The 16,557-nt window shown below is 29.8% G+C and overlaps 1 protein-coding gene across 1 annotated transcript in view; it reads left to right on the forward strand.

Moving 5' to 3' along the window:
* Positions 1-16,557, forward strand: part of LOC142326623 (alanyl-tRNA editing protein Aarsd1) — a 44,291-nt gene that overhangs the window by 9,336 nt on the left and 18,398 nt on the right. Inside the window, exons 4-9 of the mRNA XM_075369217.1 lie at positions 2,342-2,434; positions 6,905-7,026; positions 8,576-8,692; positions 11,381-11,511; positions 11,630-11,696; positions 15,805-15,896. Of these exons, the coding sequence (XP_075225332.1) occupies positions 2,342-2,434; positions 6,905-7,026; positions 8,576-8,692; positions 11,381-11,511; positions 11,630-11,696; positions 15,805-15,896 (622 nt within the window). The remainder of the gene's footprint in view (positions 1-2,341; positions 2,435-6,904; positions 7,027-8,575; positions 8,693-11,380; positions 11,512-11,629; positions 11,697-15,804; positions 15,897-16,557) is intronic.

The raw sequence follows: 16,557 nt of genomic DNA on the forward strand, positions 1-16,557 counted from the left end.
ACCCTAAAGCATAAAGATTTGCAATAAACCCAAAACTCTATTTTTTACACGATCACCATACATATTCCTTTAATACGAAATGTGGATATTAAATAACGAGATTAATGCTGTAAAATATTTTATTTTAAATCTATACATATTTAATTATTATCCCCTTCAATATGCACCCCTCCTGTATCCCTATAATGTTCCATGCGAATTTTCCATTGTTCGAAACAGTGCTGGAAGTCTTCTTCTGTGAGTTCTTTCATGACGTGTATCGCTTTCTTTCACAGTTTTAACGGTCTGAAATCTTGTTCCTTTTAATGCAGAGTTGACCTTGGGGAACAGATAAAAGTCATATGGTGCTAGGTCAGGGGAATAAGGCGGATGGTCTAACACTGGGATGTCCCTCTCCTTTTCAAAACTTACAATAAGAGGAAATAACCCAGCAATTGCGACTCCTCCGGAAAAGGGACGCATTGCTCCCTCCTTACAGATAGTGCCCCGTTGTGGCGTATTCCTGCTAGCCTATTAAAGAGTTAGCACCGAAAGGACTTCAGTGGACGGTCTGAAGGGGAATTACGTCGGGAGGACAGGCTTTATAAGCCTAGCCTTCCGCGGTCGGCCCGTAAAATGGGTTCGATAACGCTGGTATAACAACGGAATTGGAATGCAATTAAATCCGTCCTTAAAACACTAAATTAATAAACAAAACTTGTAAAAATTAGACCCGCTATATAAAATTAACCAATTAAAAAAAAAAACAAGCCCGATTAGAATGATCCAGCAGCAAGGGACTCTGTCCAGGTTCTGCGATGGAGTAGGGAGTAATAGACTCCTGCCAACTTTGCATTCCATTCCACTGGGATGTTTTAATTGGCTAGAAACATCTCGACAGACAATGCAGTGTGAGCCGGTGTGTTGTCCTGATGAAGAACCCATGACTTGTTCTTCCACAATTTGGGTCATTCTTTTCTTAATTTTTTCACAGAGTCTAGTAATGATAGTAATGATCACTATCTCAAGGTAGTGATTAATAGTTTGACCTTCAGGAACCCAGTGAAGGTACACAATCCCATGAATATCGAAAAAACAATTATCATCGTTTTGAATTTTGATCATCATCTTCAACATCTTCTTGGCCATTTTGGAAACACTTAAACCTCTCAAAAACCCGTGCATGTGATAAACATTCATTGCCATATACTTTTTTTTAATAAAAGATAAGTTTCAGTAGTGGTTTTTCCAAGTTTCATATGAAATTTCATGACAATTCTTTGCTCTAGTAAAACACATCATTTTTTCAGCCAAAAAAAAAAGCAAAACATGTTATCCAAACAAAGGCCACAGCCAGACTAATATGGCTACAGAAACAGGAGTGGCAACAATCGAAAGAGAAGGCTTCATGCTACATAGCTGTTGGTTGTACAAATTTGGCGCATGTGCAGTTCTTCTTTAGCAGCATTAGTCTTGTTATTTAATAGCCACACCTCATACATTGCCAGGAATGTAAAATTATTATTAAATATCTATTAGTATTTTTGTTTTATTTTTTTATGTTACATGGAAAACAAATAGATGCACTAACATAAATTTAATAAATTTATGCTTTAATTATTTATAATTTGGTCTTTACCATGAAATAATTTTTAGTAGTTTGACTAAGCCCTAATATTTTTTCTGCACGACTTTGTAAAACAAGTTATTAAAAAAAAAAAAAAAATAGTTTTGATCTTCACACGACACAATTATAAAGTGAATATAATGCAAAATTGTTTTTGTCATGCTATGTATTGCTGAAAACAGCAGAGAAATTAATAATACAATGATAAAGATAAAATAATTATTTGTTTCTATATTTCTATCTTTAAAAACAAAAATAGTCTTATTCATTAATTTCAATTTTTCTTTAGTATCAACATGATCACTCGCAATCTTTTTTCAGGTTTCCTTAAGTTGATCCTTCTACTTAATTCCTTTAACTCTCATCCGTAAACTACTTTTTTCCATCGCTCATAGAAAAACCTTTTACATAATGTGAAAATAAAGAAATTATGTATATTTTGTTTTATGTAGTTATGTTTAAATAATGTAATAGAAAAACCAAAATTTTGATTAATGTATACATTAATAAATATGGAATGTTAAAAGTAACTTAATCTTAAAATTTAATCTAGATATTTACCCGTTTTGACTAATTATGGCCTGTCACTTTGAAATTGTCAGATATCTCCTATAGTTGAATATGGCGACTGTTTTGCCCATGATAATTAACAAATAGCTTTAGTAAATTTCCCAGATCCTTCTTTAAACCTATTGTAAAAGTAGTAAAAATTAATTTTTGTTTTATTATTTATAGGACAACATCTTATTAGCGCAGTTATTGACAGAGATTTTGGATATTCAACAACGTCGTGGTGGTTGGGACAAGATATTTCACACATAGAACTAGGTTTGTATTGATTTATTTTTCATACTGCTGATTATATAATTTATTAACACAAGAATAAAACTATTTGCTTTTGTACTGCATACTGTAAGAAATATTAGAAGTACACTAAAATGATAGTAAATTCTAAATATGGAAAGAATTTTTGCTATTTATGAAAATAGTTAAACACACTGTATTGCATAATTGAATGAGCCTAATGGTACGAGAAAAGAGTTATATAATAATATTCTGCCAGCGACTGTCTGGCTTGTGCAAGCAAGCTTTTATTTTTTCGTACGCACTGCACATGATTAAAATATATAACGGTACTTTTGTAACTGCTCTAATGGATTGGGCTGAAAAATTTAAAATTATTTTTGACATTCATAAGTTAATTTTTCATTTTGTTTAATCTCTGCAGCTTTACAGAATTATCTCATTAATAAATTGGTTAAATTTTTTGATAAGTAAAATTTTTCACATTAGTAATGTAAAATTGTTGTATTTTGTTGTAATATAAAATACATCCAATATACAATACTTTTGGAAAGTTTCTGTGCAGTATGTTTTAGAATTGTGTGGTGCATTCTGTGTTTTCGGCGTTAGGTTGGTTGCCCTGGGTTTGTTGGGCGTTGCTCAGTAATGAACTAAGACATCAATTGTTGAATTGTGATTTAATGTGCTTTGTTTTTCGGAATCAATAGTTGCAAGAAACGTAATAGTACTTTCAGTAGAGGAACGCATTTTTCTCGTTGAACAAGACTTTCGTGAACGTAACAAGTACACAGATGTATTGAAGCATAGGTTTTCTGAAAATTTTCAAAATACTCCTGTTCCTCATTGCAATGCAGTTCGAACTCTTATCAAAACATTTCAGGCAACAGGCTCTGTTGAAGATGCTGATCGATGTAGAAGACCACCTAAACTAAACAGACATGAGCTGTTTGATATTTCAAATGTTATGGCCATTTAAGTCAGTGCGTTCATTAGCATAGCAGCAAGATATTGAACTTGTTACTAAACAAAGCTGTAAGAAAAGAGACCTGAAACTTTTATCCTACATAGTAATGTTTGTACAAGTAATGAAACTTTCAGATCATGCCAAAAGACTAAGTTATTGTCAGTGGTTTAAAAGTTTTATTGACCAAAATCCATAACCACCCTTGATATTACATTTTTTACACAAGAAGCGCGGTTTCATCTGGGAGGTTTTATTAATTCACAAAAGATACGACTGTGGTCAACAACTAACCTCCATGAATTACATGAAGGGAAAATTGGAGTCTGGGTCGGTGTGAGTAGAATGCATATTGTGGGTCCAATCTCTTTTGAAAATACAGTTAATAATGGTCATTATTGTACTACTCAGGTGAAGAAAGAAATGGTAGGAATGGAATTGGTGTAGAGATAATAGGAAAAGATGGTGTAGGCAATAGAAACAAAAGAGGAGAGAGATTAGTTGAAATGAATAGAAAATGATTTGGTAGTGGAAAATGCAATGTTTGCAAGTCATAAAAGAAGGAGATATACTACATGGGTGTTGAGATTGGAAGGAGAGAAGTATCAAATTGATTACATGCTCACACAACAAAGATATAAGAACTGTATGAAACATGAAAAAAAAGCTTGCCCAGGTGCAGATATAAACTCTGGTTACAACTTAGTATTAGCAGAAATCAACTTGAAACTCAATAAAATGAGGGTTGGTCAGAAACGAAGTGCCTATGATTTGGAAAAATTAAGAAACGAACAGATAGTCAGAGATGCAAAATAGCGTTCTGGAAAAAACGAGAACATGAGGGAACGATAGGAATTAAGAACATAGAAAGAATACACAAGAAGTGGGTCAGTGAAGAAATGATAGAGAAAATGAATGAAAGGAGAAAATGGAAAAATGTTTGGACAGAGAAAGGTAAAAGGAACTATAGAAAGCTTATTAATGAATTAACAAAAAAAAACTGAGATGCAAGAGGAAAGTGGTTGCTGTGATAGAAAAACAAGAAAAGAAGGGAGGTATGATCTGATGTAGAAGCTGCAGAAATGGTATTGAAGAAAAATGGAAAAAGTTGTACAATGTATCTGATCGAGTCAAAGAACAAGGACATAGTAACTGAGAGAAATGAAGTGAAAAAGATATGGGAAGAGTATATCATGGATTTATATGTACTGAATAATAGGCCAAGGGGAATAGATCTAGAAGAAGGGAACAAAGTTCATGAAGATCACCAGGGTTATAATATATTGAAATGTGAAGTAAGTATGGCCATGAAAGCGATGGCTAATGGAAAAGCTGGAGGATGTGATGAATTGCTGGCTGTTACAATCCTTTAGAAATGATTCTTCCACCAAAAAAAAACCTGTATCATCTCCATTGAGAGCAGGCTGTATGGCAGTTGGCACTGTCCTGTTGCAACCAGCAGTCACGCTCATCCATTTGCAGTAAATCTATCAACTGTTGGATAATTTCTTGGTAGATGGCAGCATCCATAGTTTTTTTTAAATAAGGATCCTATTATTCATTGCCTTGAAAACACACACTACACGCCTATTTTATGTAGGTGTAGGGCAGGTTCAAAGAAAATATGTGGGTTTTCAGTACCCCGAATCTGGTTGTTCTGTCAACGTACCCAAGGTGAAACCATGCGTCATCTGTGAAAAACACTTGATCTAAAATGCCAGTGTTGCATCAAATGAATTTTTTGAATTGTTGACAGTAGTGAACCCTTTTAGCATAATCAGCATTCTTTAGCTTATGGAAACCTCCATTTGATACGGATAACATTTCAGAATTCTTCTCACTGTAGTGTGGGCTGAACCTAGTGAAATGTTCTTTTCCCAGCCTTAGTCTCTACAAAGATTTATGAGGTTTTGTAACTGCCACTTTATTGTCCTGTATGATCTGCATCATTAAAACTGACCTGTTTGAAACATCAAACTTGTTTCACAGCATGAAATTTCATCTAAATAACTTTCCATCATGAATACAGGTTCTTCAACAGATAACCAACCGCATTGTAACAAACAACATTAGATGATTATGCAATTATGTTCAAAAACCAGCACTCGACACAGAACTATTCTGTATATCTACATATAAAATATTCTAATCTGCCATTAATATTGAATTCAACTAGGGCTATATCTGTACTTTACATTAAAGTACAATAGTGTTATTATATTATGTTAATTCTATTTAATAATGATCAATACATGGAATTCTTTTGGTTTATGCTTATGTATATGTATGTATGTATGTGTGCTTGTGAAGGTGGAAAGAGAAAGAAATGGGATTTGAACTTTTCTCAGATTAATTCAGAGAATTTTATTTTTACAAAGAAGGTATGCAATACTGATTAATATTTTAAGAGAAAGATCCCAATACCTGATGTTATTTTTTAAACTCCCTGATAACAGGCATGGAAAAATTTCATAGATAATCTTTTCTACCAAATTACCTCCTCACTGCAACATCAGATCCTGGTCAGTATTATTGACTGGTGAGCTGAGAATCATAGCTACTCAAAGTTTCATTAGCGATTGTAATAATAATATTGCAAAATAAAAGGCCAGTAATTAGGGACTATTTTATAAAAATGTATGATCAAATCTAATCTACAAGTAAAAAATGTTTCAACAGGCAATACCAAACACAACATTAAAAATTGGTGTTTTTAGAAAATCTAACATTTAGAAACATCTGTGTTTATATCATTTTGAGATCTTCTCTTTTGTTTTATAAACCTTCCTTTTGATCTTATTAATATATACAAAGAATAAATAGTGGTGCTTATTAGAAATGAAGAAGAATAAAAATTTGTAGTCTGCCTGTTGGTATTTGTATCTGTAGTATCAGTAGGGAAACTTATCATTACAAAGTGTTATTAATACAACTTGAATGTTTTTCTTTGTGAAATAAAGGTGGGTGGTATGTGATTACTTCTGTCACCTTATTTCAAGTTATTAAATCATATTTTGTTGCCTTTGATCATACTGTGACTAATTTATCACAAAAGTAACCTGTTATATCAACATTTTACACCCTATTACTAATGAAGAAAATGTCTACATATAGGAGGTAAAAAACATAATAAATATACAAATATTTTTGTTCCAAAAAAACTATCAGGCAAGAGAGTTTTCTGTGAGCGTACAGTTTCTACAAGCAGAGATTTCACTACACATATAACATGTAGCATAGTTCTTCATTCTTGGTTGTTTAGTAAAGTGGGTGGAAAGTATTCTCCAATGAGCCACTGTTCACGCATGTGCGTTATTCATAATGTAAAGTACATAACTCATATAACTGTAGTTCTTTTTCTTTTTTACTTGAACAGTGGCATATTTTCATAATATATTTGATGAACCTACTTAAGTTTTTGTTTTTTAAATTTTTAGTTTTTATTATTAAGTTTTAGATAACGTGTTTGATTGTTAAAATGTGTGAATAGTTATTAATTTTGAATACATCACTTTTTTATTTTTTATTTTTAGATATCCCTAATTTAAAAGAAGAAGAAATATTAAATATTGAAAATGTTGCAAATGAATTTATTCGGAATAGTACACCAGTCACTGTTGCAGAATGTGATACAAATGATCCAATTCTTAAAGAGGTAAAGCAGTTTTTACATTAAACAATTAATATTATTTCATAGTGATTCTGAAATAAATGTCGTAGTAAATGTTTCTAAAGCTGTTAGTTTATGTAAGATAAATTAGTTAATTGGAACATTTAAGAAACTTTTATAGTAATTAAAGGGTATAATCATCTTCAAGTTAAAATTACACATTTATGAATTTCATATATTCTAGTCAAAAGACAATTACTTACAGATATGGACTCATTTTCTTCAAAATTGTTACATGCCAAAATATCATTCAGAAATCATTTGAGTTCAGAAATCTTTGCCTTCAGTTCATCAATTAAATTGAGAATCCTCTTAATAAGAAATTAAGCTTAGGAGAAAGGCTTGATGATTTCTTAGGCTACAGAATTTTTCCATTTCTGGAAATGATGTGGTTTAGAAAGAGATTTTTTACTACTATTTTGATTTTCTCATTATCTGATAGTCGCCTTGCTAAAACTATATTGATTCAAGTACAAGAACTTCTGCAATTGATGGTGTACTCAAATTTATGAAATTAATAGTTACTATTGTATTATATATCCCACAAAAAAAATTAATAATACTTTTGAAAAATTGTAGAAAATAATGAGACTATGTAATTAAAAATTCTTATTCAGGAAGCAGATATATTCTCAGTACTCCAATTTATATATGTAAGTATACATTATATATTGTAAGCTTAACAATTGTAGGAAGCTTCATATGATCAAGAATAACAAGTACCCATTCCAGACTTCCTAGGAAAAGTGAATTGTATAGTGGTTTTTGATTACTTTCTTTAATGAGTTGAATATACTGTCATGTATCACTTGCTAAGTCTATCAAAATGCAAATTAATTATCTCTTACATTTGGCTGAGTTTTTTGATGTTACAAGTGGCTCATTCTGTTTACTACAGGGATAAGGTAAATAATGAACATCATTACATTCAGAAATAGTGTTACCATTATTTACACCTCAGACACTTTACATAAAGCATAACCATAAAGAGTGGGACAAATACTGTAAAGAGATAAATTAATATATACCTTTTCTGGGTTAATCACTTCATTACAATTATTGGCTCCTTTCATTAGGAGAAAAAGTACTAACATAACTGGTGGGGGGGGATCTTTGGAGAAGAGTACAAGGAAATTAATTCCTGAAAGGGAGCAGTAGCTTTTTAAATATTTTTCTGAGGGTGCCAACTAATAATGGTTGTTGTCTGAACTACTAAAGCTAAAAGCTCTCATATAGTACTTTTGTGTTTTTTCAAATTATTATTACATGTTTTATGGCTTTTTTTATCAATAAAGCTTTTATTTAAATGATATTGCTTGTAATCTCTTGCCAAAATTATTTTCAGTCATAAAAATAAAGATTATTATACAATAACCATGTAGTCTGTACAGAGATTATTTCTTTATTTGAATACGTCAAGGATAATAATAAATAAAAAAAGTTTTGTACAGATTTGAATGTAACAAAGTTATGTTTTAAATAAATATTTAAATACAGGAGGTATTTCAGATAAGTTTTCAATACTTTTTTACAGGTTAGGTCCAGAGGTTTGCCAGATGACCATACTGGTAAAGTGAGAGTGGTAACAATTGTAGGGCTGGAAGATGATATGTGTTGTGGCACTCATGTTAATAATTTATCTCAACTTCAGGTATAATTTTAAGCTTTATTTAGCTTAATTTTAATAACTTTTAAAAGTTAATAACATGCACTTTTTTTAATTTTCAGTGACATCGGCTAATATTAACCACTAATAAATCCCCACAATCTATAGAGACATTTGTCCAGTACTATTCTAATTTTGAGATTAAAGGAATTTGTAAAGGAGATAAATAAAATTTAAGGATTTTATGATTTAAGGAATGAGATCTATGTTGCAACCCCAGGATATGAATGTTAAATAACCCTTTAAATTGTATTTAAAAGATATGTATATTAAATGGATGGTAAATAATGATGACAATTTTGTACCAAATAAAATTAAAAAACTTTAATATAGTTTAATTTGTCATTGGAAAACAGAATAGTATATCTGAGTTAGTTATAAAAAGTTTTAAGTATTGTTAACATTTAAAAATTTAGATAGCACCATACACAGTTATATTTGGAATATTGAGACAGAAAATTTATATTTTAAATGATGAGGAATTTAATTAATCTCAAATGCTAGTGAAAATTGGGAATACTCTAAACTTGTTAAGTGTTATGAGAAATTAAACATTAAGATAGTGGAACATGAAGATATAGAATTTTTCTAAATAATTATATTAGCTATTAAAAACAATTGTAAATAAAGGATGGACAAAGTATTGGTAGAAATAAAAAAAAGAACAGGTTGTCTTAAGCAAGGAAAGCTTTTCTGTAGAAAATAAATTGGTTAGTATCTATTATAGATTTAAGAGTTCTAAAGATTTCCTTAAATATACTTGGGTAGATTAAAGTAAAACATGGACAGTAATAAAATCAGAAAGAAAAAATGGAGCCCTTTAAAAATGTACTGTATCGGATGTTGAAAACTTAATAAAATATAAAATGAAGGGGTCTTAGGGGAAAAGAAAAGAATTATGACAAAATCTTACAATGAGAAGAGCTGGGTTCATGGGCCAATAGATCCAAATTCAGTTTTTGGTGATATGCAGAAGGAGGAGGGATGTGCAGAAGATGTAAACTAGAGTAAGATTAAAATTGGAATTTATAAATCAGATAGTTTAGAATTACAACATAGAATTTTGTAATTATGTTGAGGTTAAAAGATTAGCCTAGAACAGAAAAGAATGGAGAACAGCTTCAAACTAGTGAAATAGTTGACAAAAACTCAGTAAATTTTAAATATGTAATTAATTTTTATTTAATTGATAAAAATACTTAACTTTCTTGTTTTATGTTTATTTGTCTGAAAAAATGGAGGTAAGGAGTAAGGAGATTTTGTTGTAATTTTTAAACTACCAAAACAATATGGAGTGTGTGAGCTGGTAACACATTCAATTAGATGTTTTACACGACATATAATGTTATATCATTATAATTGTTATCAAGCGTAATTGTTAATTGAACTTTACTTTCAATAAAACCAAGTTCTGGATTTTAGAATTGATATCTTATAATGATACATATAATTTTTTATATTTTAAGATTTTTACGTTAGCACATATTTTTAATGCTGATTGCATTTTGGTGGCATGGTAATTTGTTATATTATAATGAAAAAAAAAAAAAAAAATGTAAACAACTTGATCGCTGCCTTTCCTTAGTATGCCAGACAAAATATATTTTTCTTGAGCTTTACTTATTCTTTTCATCAATTTTCTTTATTTGTTTCCAATTTCATAGGAATATATTTATAAATAACATCTGTTTATTTCCCCTCATTTTGTCTTTTTATATCTTTATCTTGTTTTACCATTACCTGTAAAAATTTCTTGTTTTCATTTCTGCAAAATGATTTCTTAAATCTAAATACTCATTTTTTGTTAAATTTATAACATGCTCTTTCCTTAACAAAAGTAAACTTACTTTAGCACCTTTTCCTTGATAAGTGTTTAGGCAATATTAACTTAACAGGTTTTTCATCTATTCAGATTGAAATTAAATACAATTTATCGTGACTATGGCGTTTTTGTTAGTGTTATTTTTTCTCATTAGTTACATTTCTGTTATTCAATTCAATTTTTAGTGCCAGTTTCAGATATTATATTGCTGAGTAATGACAGAGATTAATGAGACCACATGTGTAAATCTACTGATGAGTTTCATACAAAGCAATAATATGTATAATACTGCTTCCCCGCCCGCCACCAATCTCTGACGCCTATGTCCTCTTCTTTTTTCTATTTTAAAAGCTAAAATCCATGTCAAAAAGACAAAGATATAACTAAATAAAAGAAAATTTGAGTTATTTATAATGATGAGAAACATATTTCAAAATCGCTTCCACAAGTTGAAATGTCATTAAGAGAAAAAGTAAACTGAACTCTCAAAGAGAAGTGGAAGAGATAATTTTCTTCCACTTTTATTTAACAAATAAAAAGATTATGTAAGATTTATGTAGGAAGTAAAATTAATTGATGAAATACCTGGTTTGTTATGAATGGACTTTTTTTTATAAAGATTATCATATGTTTTGGAAATCCATCCATTAGTTGTGCTACAGCCAGTTATTTTTCTTAAACAATTATATAATAAAATTTAAATATTAATTTTAACAAATCTTATCTATTACTGCATATTTTAAGTTTTTAATTTAATTTTCATTTAAGGTGACCGATTAAATTCACTAATGTAATCTAAAGGATTTACATGTTCATACATTGCTAAATAATTTTAATGTTATTTTCTACAGATGGTTAAATTAGTTAAAGCAGAAAAAGGAAAGAAAGGCAAAGTTAATTTAGAATTTTTAGTTGGTGGAAGAGTTATAAAACAATTAAATACAATGTACCAAAGGGAGCAGTATTTAACTAATCTTCTAAAGTAAGTTTCTTTTTATTTTTATTACAAATAGCTAAAAGAATATTTATGTTATGATTATAGATGATAATGAGTTTCCATAATTATAATTGTACACAGCTAAAATCTCATTGTTTTTCAGAAATTCTCCTTCAGTCCATGCTGACTTAGTTGAAAAATTACAGAAATCTCTTAAAGTTTCTAATAAGGTGAGCTTTTTTTTAATAAATTTAGTACTGTTAAATTTGATAATTTTCTAAAGAAGAATTTTTATTATGCAGGATTAGTGAAAAGTTAAGCATTCTTAAATTCATTTATCTACTGAAGTGTGAAATTTCCTTTAGAATGGCATTAATGGGTGGGTTGGTAATGCTTGATCTTGAAGCAATACCATATACGCAGCAATCAAGTAATATCTTCCTATTTTGTCGGTAGTGACAGATGCGCCATAAAAAGACTATCATTAGTTTTACACTACCTCAACGTGCATTTATTATTAAGAATTATTTTAAATCACAATCATTTTTAAAGTATCAGGAAGACTTTCCTGTTGCTTTTTCTTCATCAAATGTACCACAATAAAAACATTCTTAAGAGATCAGTTATAGATGAAAAATGGTCCAGCCAGCCAACAGCTTTAAATGACAAATCTTAGAACATGTCTGTTCATTCTTTCAGTGATTACCTCTTATGTTAACAAGGCTATCTCGGCAGATTGGAATGTCATGCGGGAGTGTCTGCAAAGCTATAAAAAAATTAAAATTTTGAGAACCTAATAACGGAAAAAGACTTAGTTATTATAGATGGTTTATTTATTTTCTTCACTGCTATATTTAGATTTGGACTATGTTTTTATTGATGAGGTATAGTTACATATAATTGGGTATATGAACAGCCAGAATACTTGATGTTGGATTGCAGGGACCCTCATGTTTTTCACGAAACTGGAATACATAGGAAAGATTGGAGTTCGGTGCACAATTCTTCAGGAGAGAATATTGAGTCCAAATATTTTTCATGGAAACACTACCAGCAGATTATAATTGACTTCACAGCACTGCTAGAAGATGATTATGATTGCTGGTTACAGAAAGATAGAACAACAGTTTACACAGCAAATACAATATTGTTGCTACTAAGTACTTTGGGGAGGAAATCAGCCGTTTTTTGTGGGTTTATGATCACCTAGGTCACCTGATTTATCTGGTATGGATTTTTTTTGTTGAGTTATTTAAAAGAAAAATTATTCAGAAATAATCTCCAACAATTGATTGATAGACTCAGTTGAAACTTTGAAGTTGACAAATATCCTAAATCAGCAAAGCAACCTTAAAAAAAAAGTCTATGCCTGTTTTTTAACATTTTTTCAACAAATGAAGGATTAGTCAAACTTTTATTTTATAATTAAAAAAAACTACTTTAACTTATGAAATTATTTAATATTTATTTTTTTCTTAAAATGTAATAGGTTTTTTCATACATTGGTTTCCATGTATGTTTTTCCATATGGATTGTGAACTTTTCGCTCAACCTTTACTTAAAAATAATTATATACAGTGCATTCAAAAAGTTTTTGTACAGTGGAATTATGAAGTGTAATGACAAAACTTTCTTAATTATTACTTTGTATTTTTATTTCATTATTTTATAGAAACAGATATTACAATATCTGGAATAGTTTATAAAAAGTGTTGAAACTTACCTTCTCCAACATCAGTACAACACTGCACACGTTTCAAACACAGTTTGTTTTCAAACACTTTAACCAGCTGATATACTGGAATGTCTTTTACGTATGCCATTATTGCAGTCTTTAGTTCATCAATCGTGCATAGTCTGTTGCAATACACTGCTTGTTTTGCTGCCCCCTGTAGAAAGTAATCTGGGTTAGTCAGATCAGGCCACAAATCCCTAAAAATGATTCGTTCAACAAAGAGATTTCATTTCATATAAATGACATTGACCTGTTAGCTGTGTGCGCTGTGGCACCATCTTGTTGGAACCAACCATGATTGATTTCCACTTCTGTTCGCTGACTAATGAGGTTTGTTAAAACAGCACAATAATGATCACTATTAACTATATTTTCAAACATAGACCCACAATGCATGTTCTACTCATACCGACCCAAACTCCAATTTTCACTTCATCTAAAGATTGTTCGTGTAATTCATGAGGGTTAGTTGTCGACCACAGTTGTGTATTTTATGAATTAATATATCCTCCCAAAATGAAACCACCCTTCATCTATAAAAAATGTAATGTTGAAGATACCTATAGAATTTTGGTCAATAATTTATTTTCATGAACAGTAATTTAGTCTTTTGGCACGATCTGTAGGTTTCAGTTCTTGAACACACGTTATTTTGTTAGGGAAAAGTTTCAGTTTTTTTCTTGCAGCTTTAGTGCGGTAGCAATCTTGCTACTGTGCTAAGTTACATATTGTCTTTGATGGACTTTCCACCATAGAATTAGAAATATCAAGCAGCTTCTGTTTATTTAGTTTAGGCGGTCTTCCACTTCGATCATCATCTTCAATAGAGCCTGTAGCCCAAAATCTTTTGATAAAAGTTCAAACTGCATTGCGGTAAGGAAGAGGAGTATTTGGAAACTTTCAGAAAACTTGTGCTCACTAATTCAGTTCCTTGTAATATGAAATATTTCCTTGTAACCTTCATGAAATATGTATTCAGCAAGAAAAATGCATTTCTCTATTGAAAAAACTATTATGTCTCTCATAACTGTTGATTTCGATAAACAAAACTAAACACGTTCAATCACAACTTAACAACTGACGTCTTGGTTTATTATTGAGTAATGCCCAACGAACCCACAGGGCAACCAGCCTAATGCTGAAAGAATAGAATGCACCACGTATTTCTAGTTAGAGGGAGTCTAAAGCACACTGCAAAGTGACTTTCCAAACACACTATATTACGAAATATTGTAATTATAATTACGAAATAATTATTGTAATTATATATTATGAAATATTGTAATTAAGTTAAAAAAATAGCATAATGTTTTCTCTAGATGTGATTTTTTTGTATCTTAAAAATTGTATGCAGATGGAATTAACACTCTTGCATAACTATGCCCTTAATAAGTAACTTATAGTTATTGTCATTTTATTGTATTTGGTTATATTGGCAATATTTGAAGACCTTGTTGTATTTCATAATTTTTTAGATGGCTGACTTTTACGAACCCTATCATCATTAGATTGTGTGTTAGATTTTGAATCTTTTACAAGACTTATCAAAATATGCAGTAAGCATTTGGCAAATGATTACCAAATGATAATTTAGATCTACAGAAGTTTTACTTAGTGCTGAGTATGTTTTAAGTTTAAAAATGATTGTACTTTTATGATAATCTATATTTAGAGTGTCATCAAATGATGACATTTATGTGGATGAAGTGACAGCATTTTTCTGTGATTCATAACACTATCTATCTTGTCAAGAAGCTGCATTTTGCAGCAATAAAGTTTTGTTAAGTCAAGATCAGAAAAACAGTCAAATTACAGTATGTTAGAGATTATTATTTGGTGCAGAAAAGAATAAAACATTTTTTAAAGAAACTGTATCTGAGTATTAAACATTAATCAGCAGTTATGTTTGAAAAAAAGTTGTCACCATGATGGGTTGGCAAAAAATGAATACTGAAAAACATAAGGTTCACTTCAATATCAAAGTTGCAAAATTTTTTTTTGTCCATATTTCATCAATATTTTCTTCCAGGATATACTAATAAGTTATATTTTACTACCTTGAATTGACGTTGAAAAAATTTTAGCGGGAAAACTAAACTCTACATTTTAAATTCTATTTGTCAAAATTTAACAAATGAATCCATGAATACGCGTTTGCTGATGTGCAAGTTTCATACAAAATGAACTAAGAGTGCTTACCCAACCGTCATTCTCCAACTTTCATGAATGTTGTTTTAAAAATGAAATTATAAAAAGATAAAATTATTTAACTAAATAGAAGAAATAAAAGGAAATTGGAAAACAGAGTTAAGTATTGATCACGAGAAAGTTATTTTGAAATCACTTTCAAAAATAGAAATGCTGTTAAGAAAAATGTGGTGAATCTGTCAAAGAAAACTTTGTAAATAAGGCTCAAAAGTTTAAGGTAGTAAATGAAAGCTTGGGACCCTTTAAACAGACTTTGGCGATCTCCTAAGAAAGTATGCCAGTGTTTTTAAGTTCTAATCTGGTTGTTTCATATATGAATTTTTGTTGTTATCCTTTTAAATTTTTTAATAATATTTCTTAGTCCTAAAAGTAATGTAATTTTATTTTTATTTCAGAGCCTTCAGTCGGTTTTAAAAGATTTAGCTTCATATGAAGCAAAAGCATTAATAAATACTGTACCTAAACCAAAGTACTTCTGTTCATATAGGTAATTTATTTTTTAAATAATCAGGTAATAATAAATTTATCTGTTTTAATATTTCCAAAGTGCTGTGTACTTTATGCTTATGATATGAGTGGAATAAACTACTCATTACTTTTACTGTAAAATTATTCTTACGCTGATAATTTCATTGCATTGACTTTAACTATGTGAAAATGTCTAGTCACTACTGTCTTTTATTGATATTGTTTAATTAATTATAAATACATGTTTTTTTTTTTATTCATTAAAAAGAATTTATTAACGACACATTTTTAATTGAAAATAAGCGTTTGTAAAAAAAAAATTATCCATAATTGATTAGAAGTAGTAATTATTATCCATAAGAAAACTGAGTTAATGTTAACTAAGTTTTGAAAAACATTTCAAATGATTGCCTTGAATTCTAAGATTTTCTTCCCAAATGCGTATTTTTTTTTTTAAGAAATATATACTGTATTATAACTGTTTGTTGCTACTCCTATAATAAATAAATATCCTACTGCCTAAATACTCATAATAATAATAATAATTTATGAATTTTATTCTTAGCAACACGTTTAGTTCATCTTAGCAAGTAGGATAAAGTTACCCCACACTCCAACTGATATGCTAAATTAATAGAAAAAAAAAGTAAGGACCAAAAATTAGAAGAAATAGAGTATGG

The sequence above is a fragment of the Lycorma delicatula genome, chromosome 6 (assembly GCF_047948215.1).
Source record: "Lycorma delicatula isolate Av1 chromosome 6, ASM4794821v1, whole genome shotgun sequence".
Lineage (NCBI taxonomy): Eukaryota > Metazoa > Arthropoda > Insecta > Hemiptera > Fulgoridae > Lycorma > Lycorma delicatula.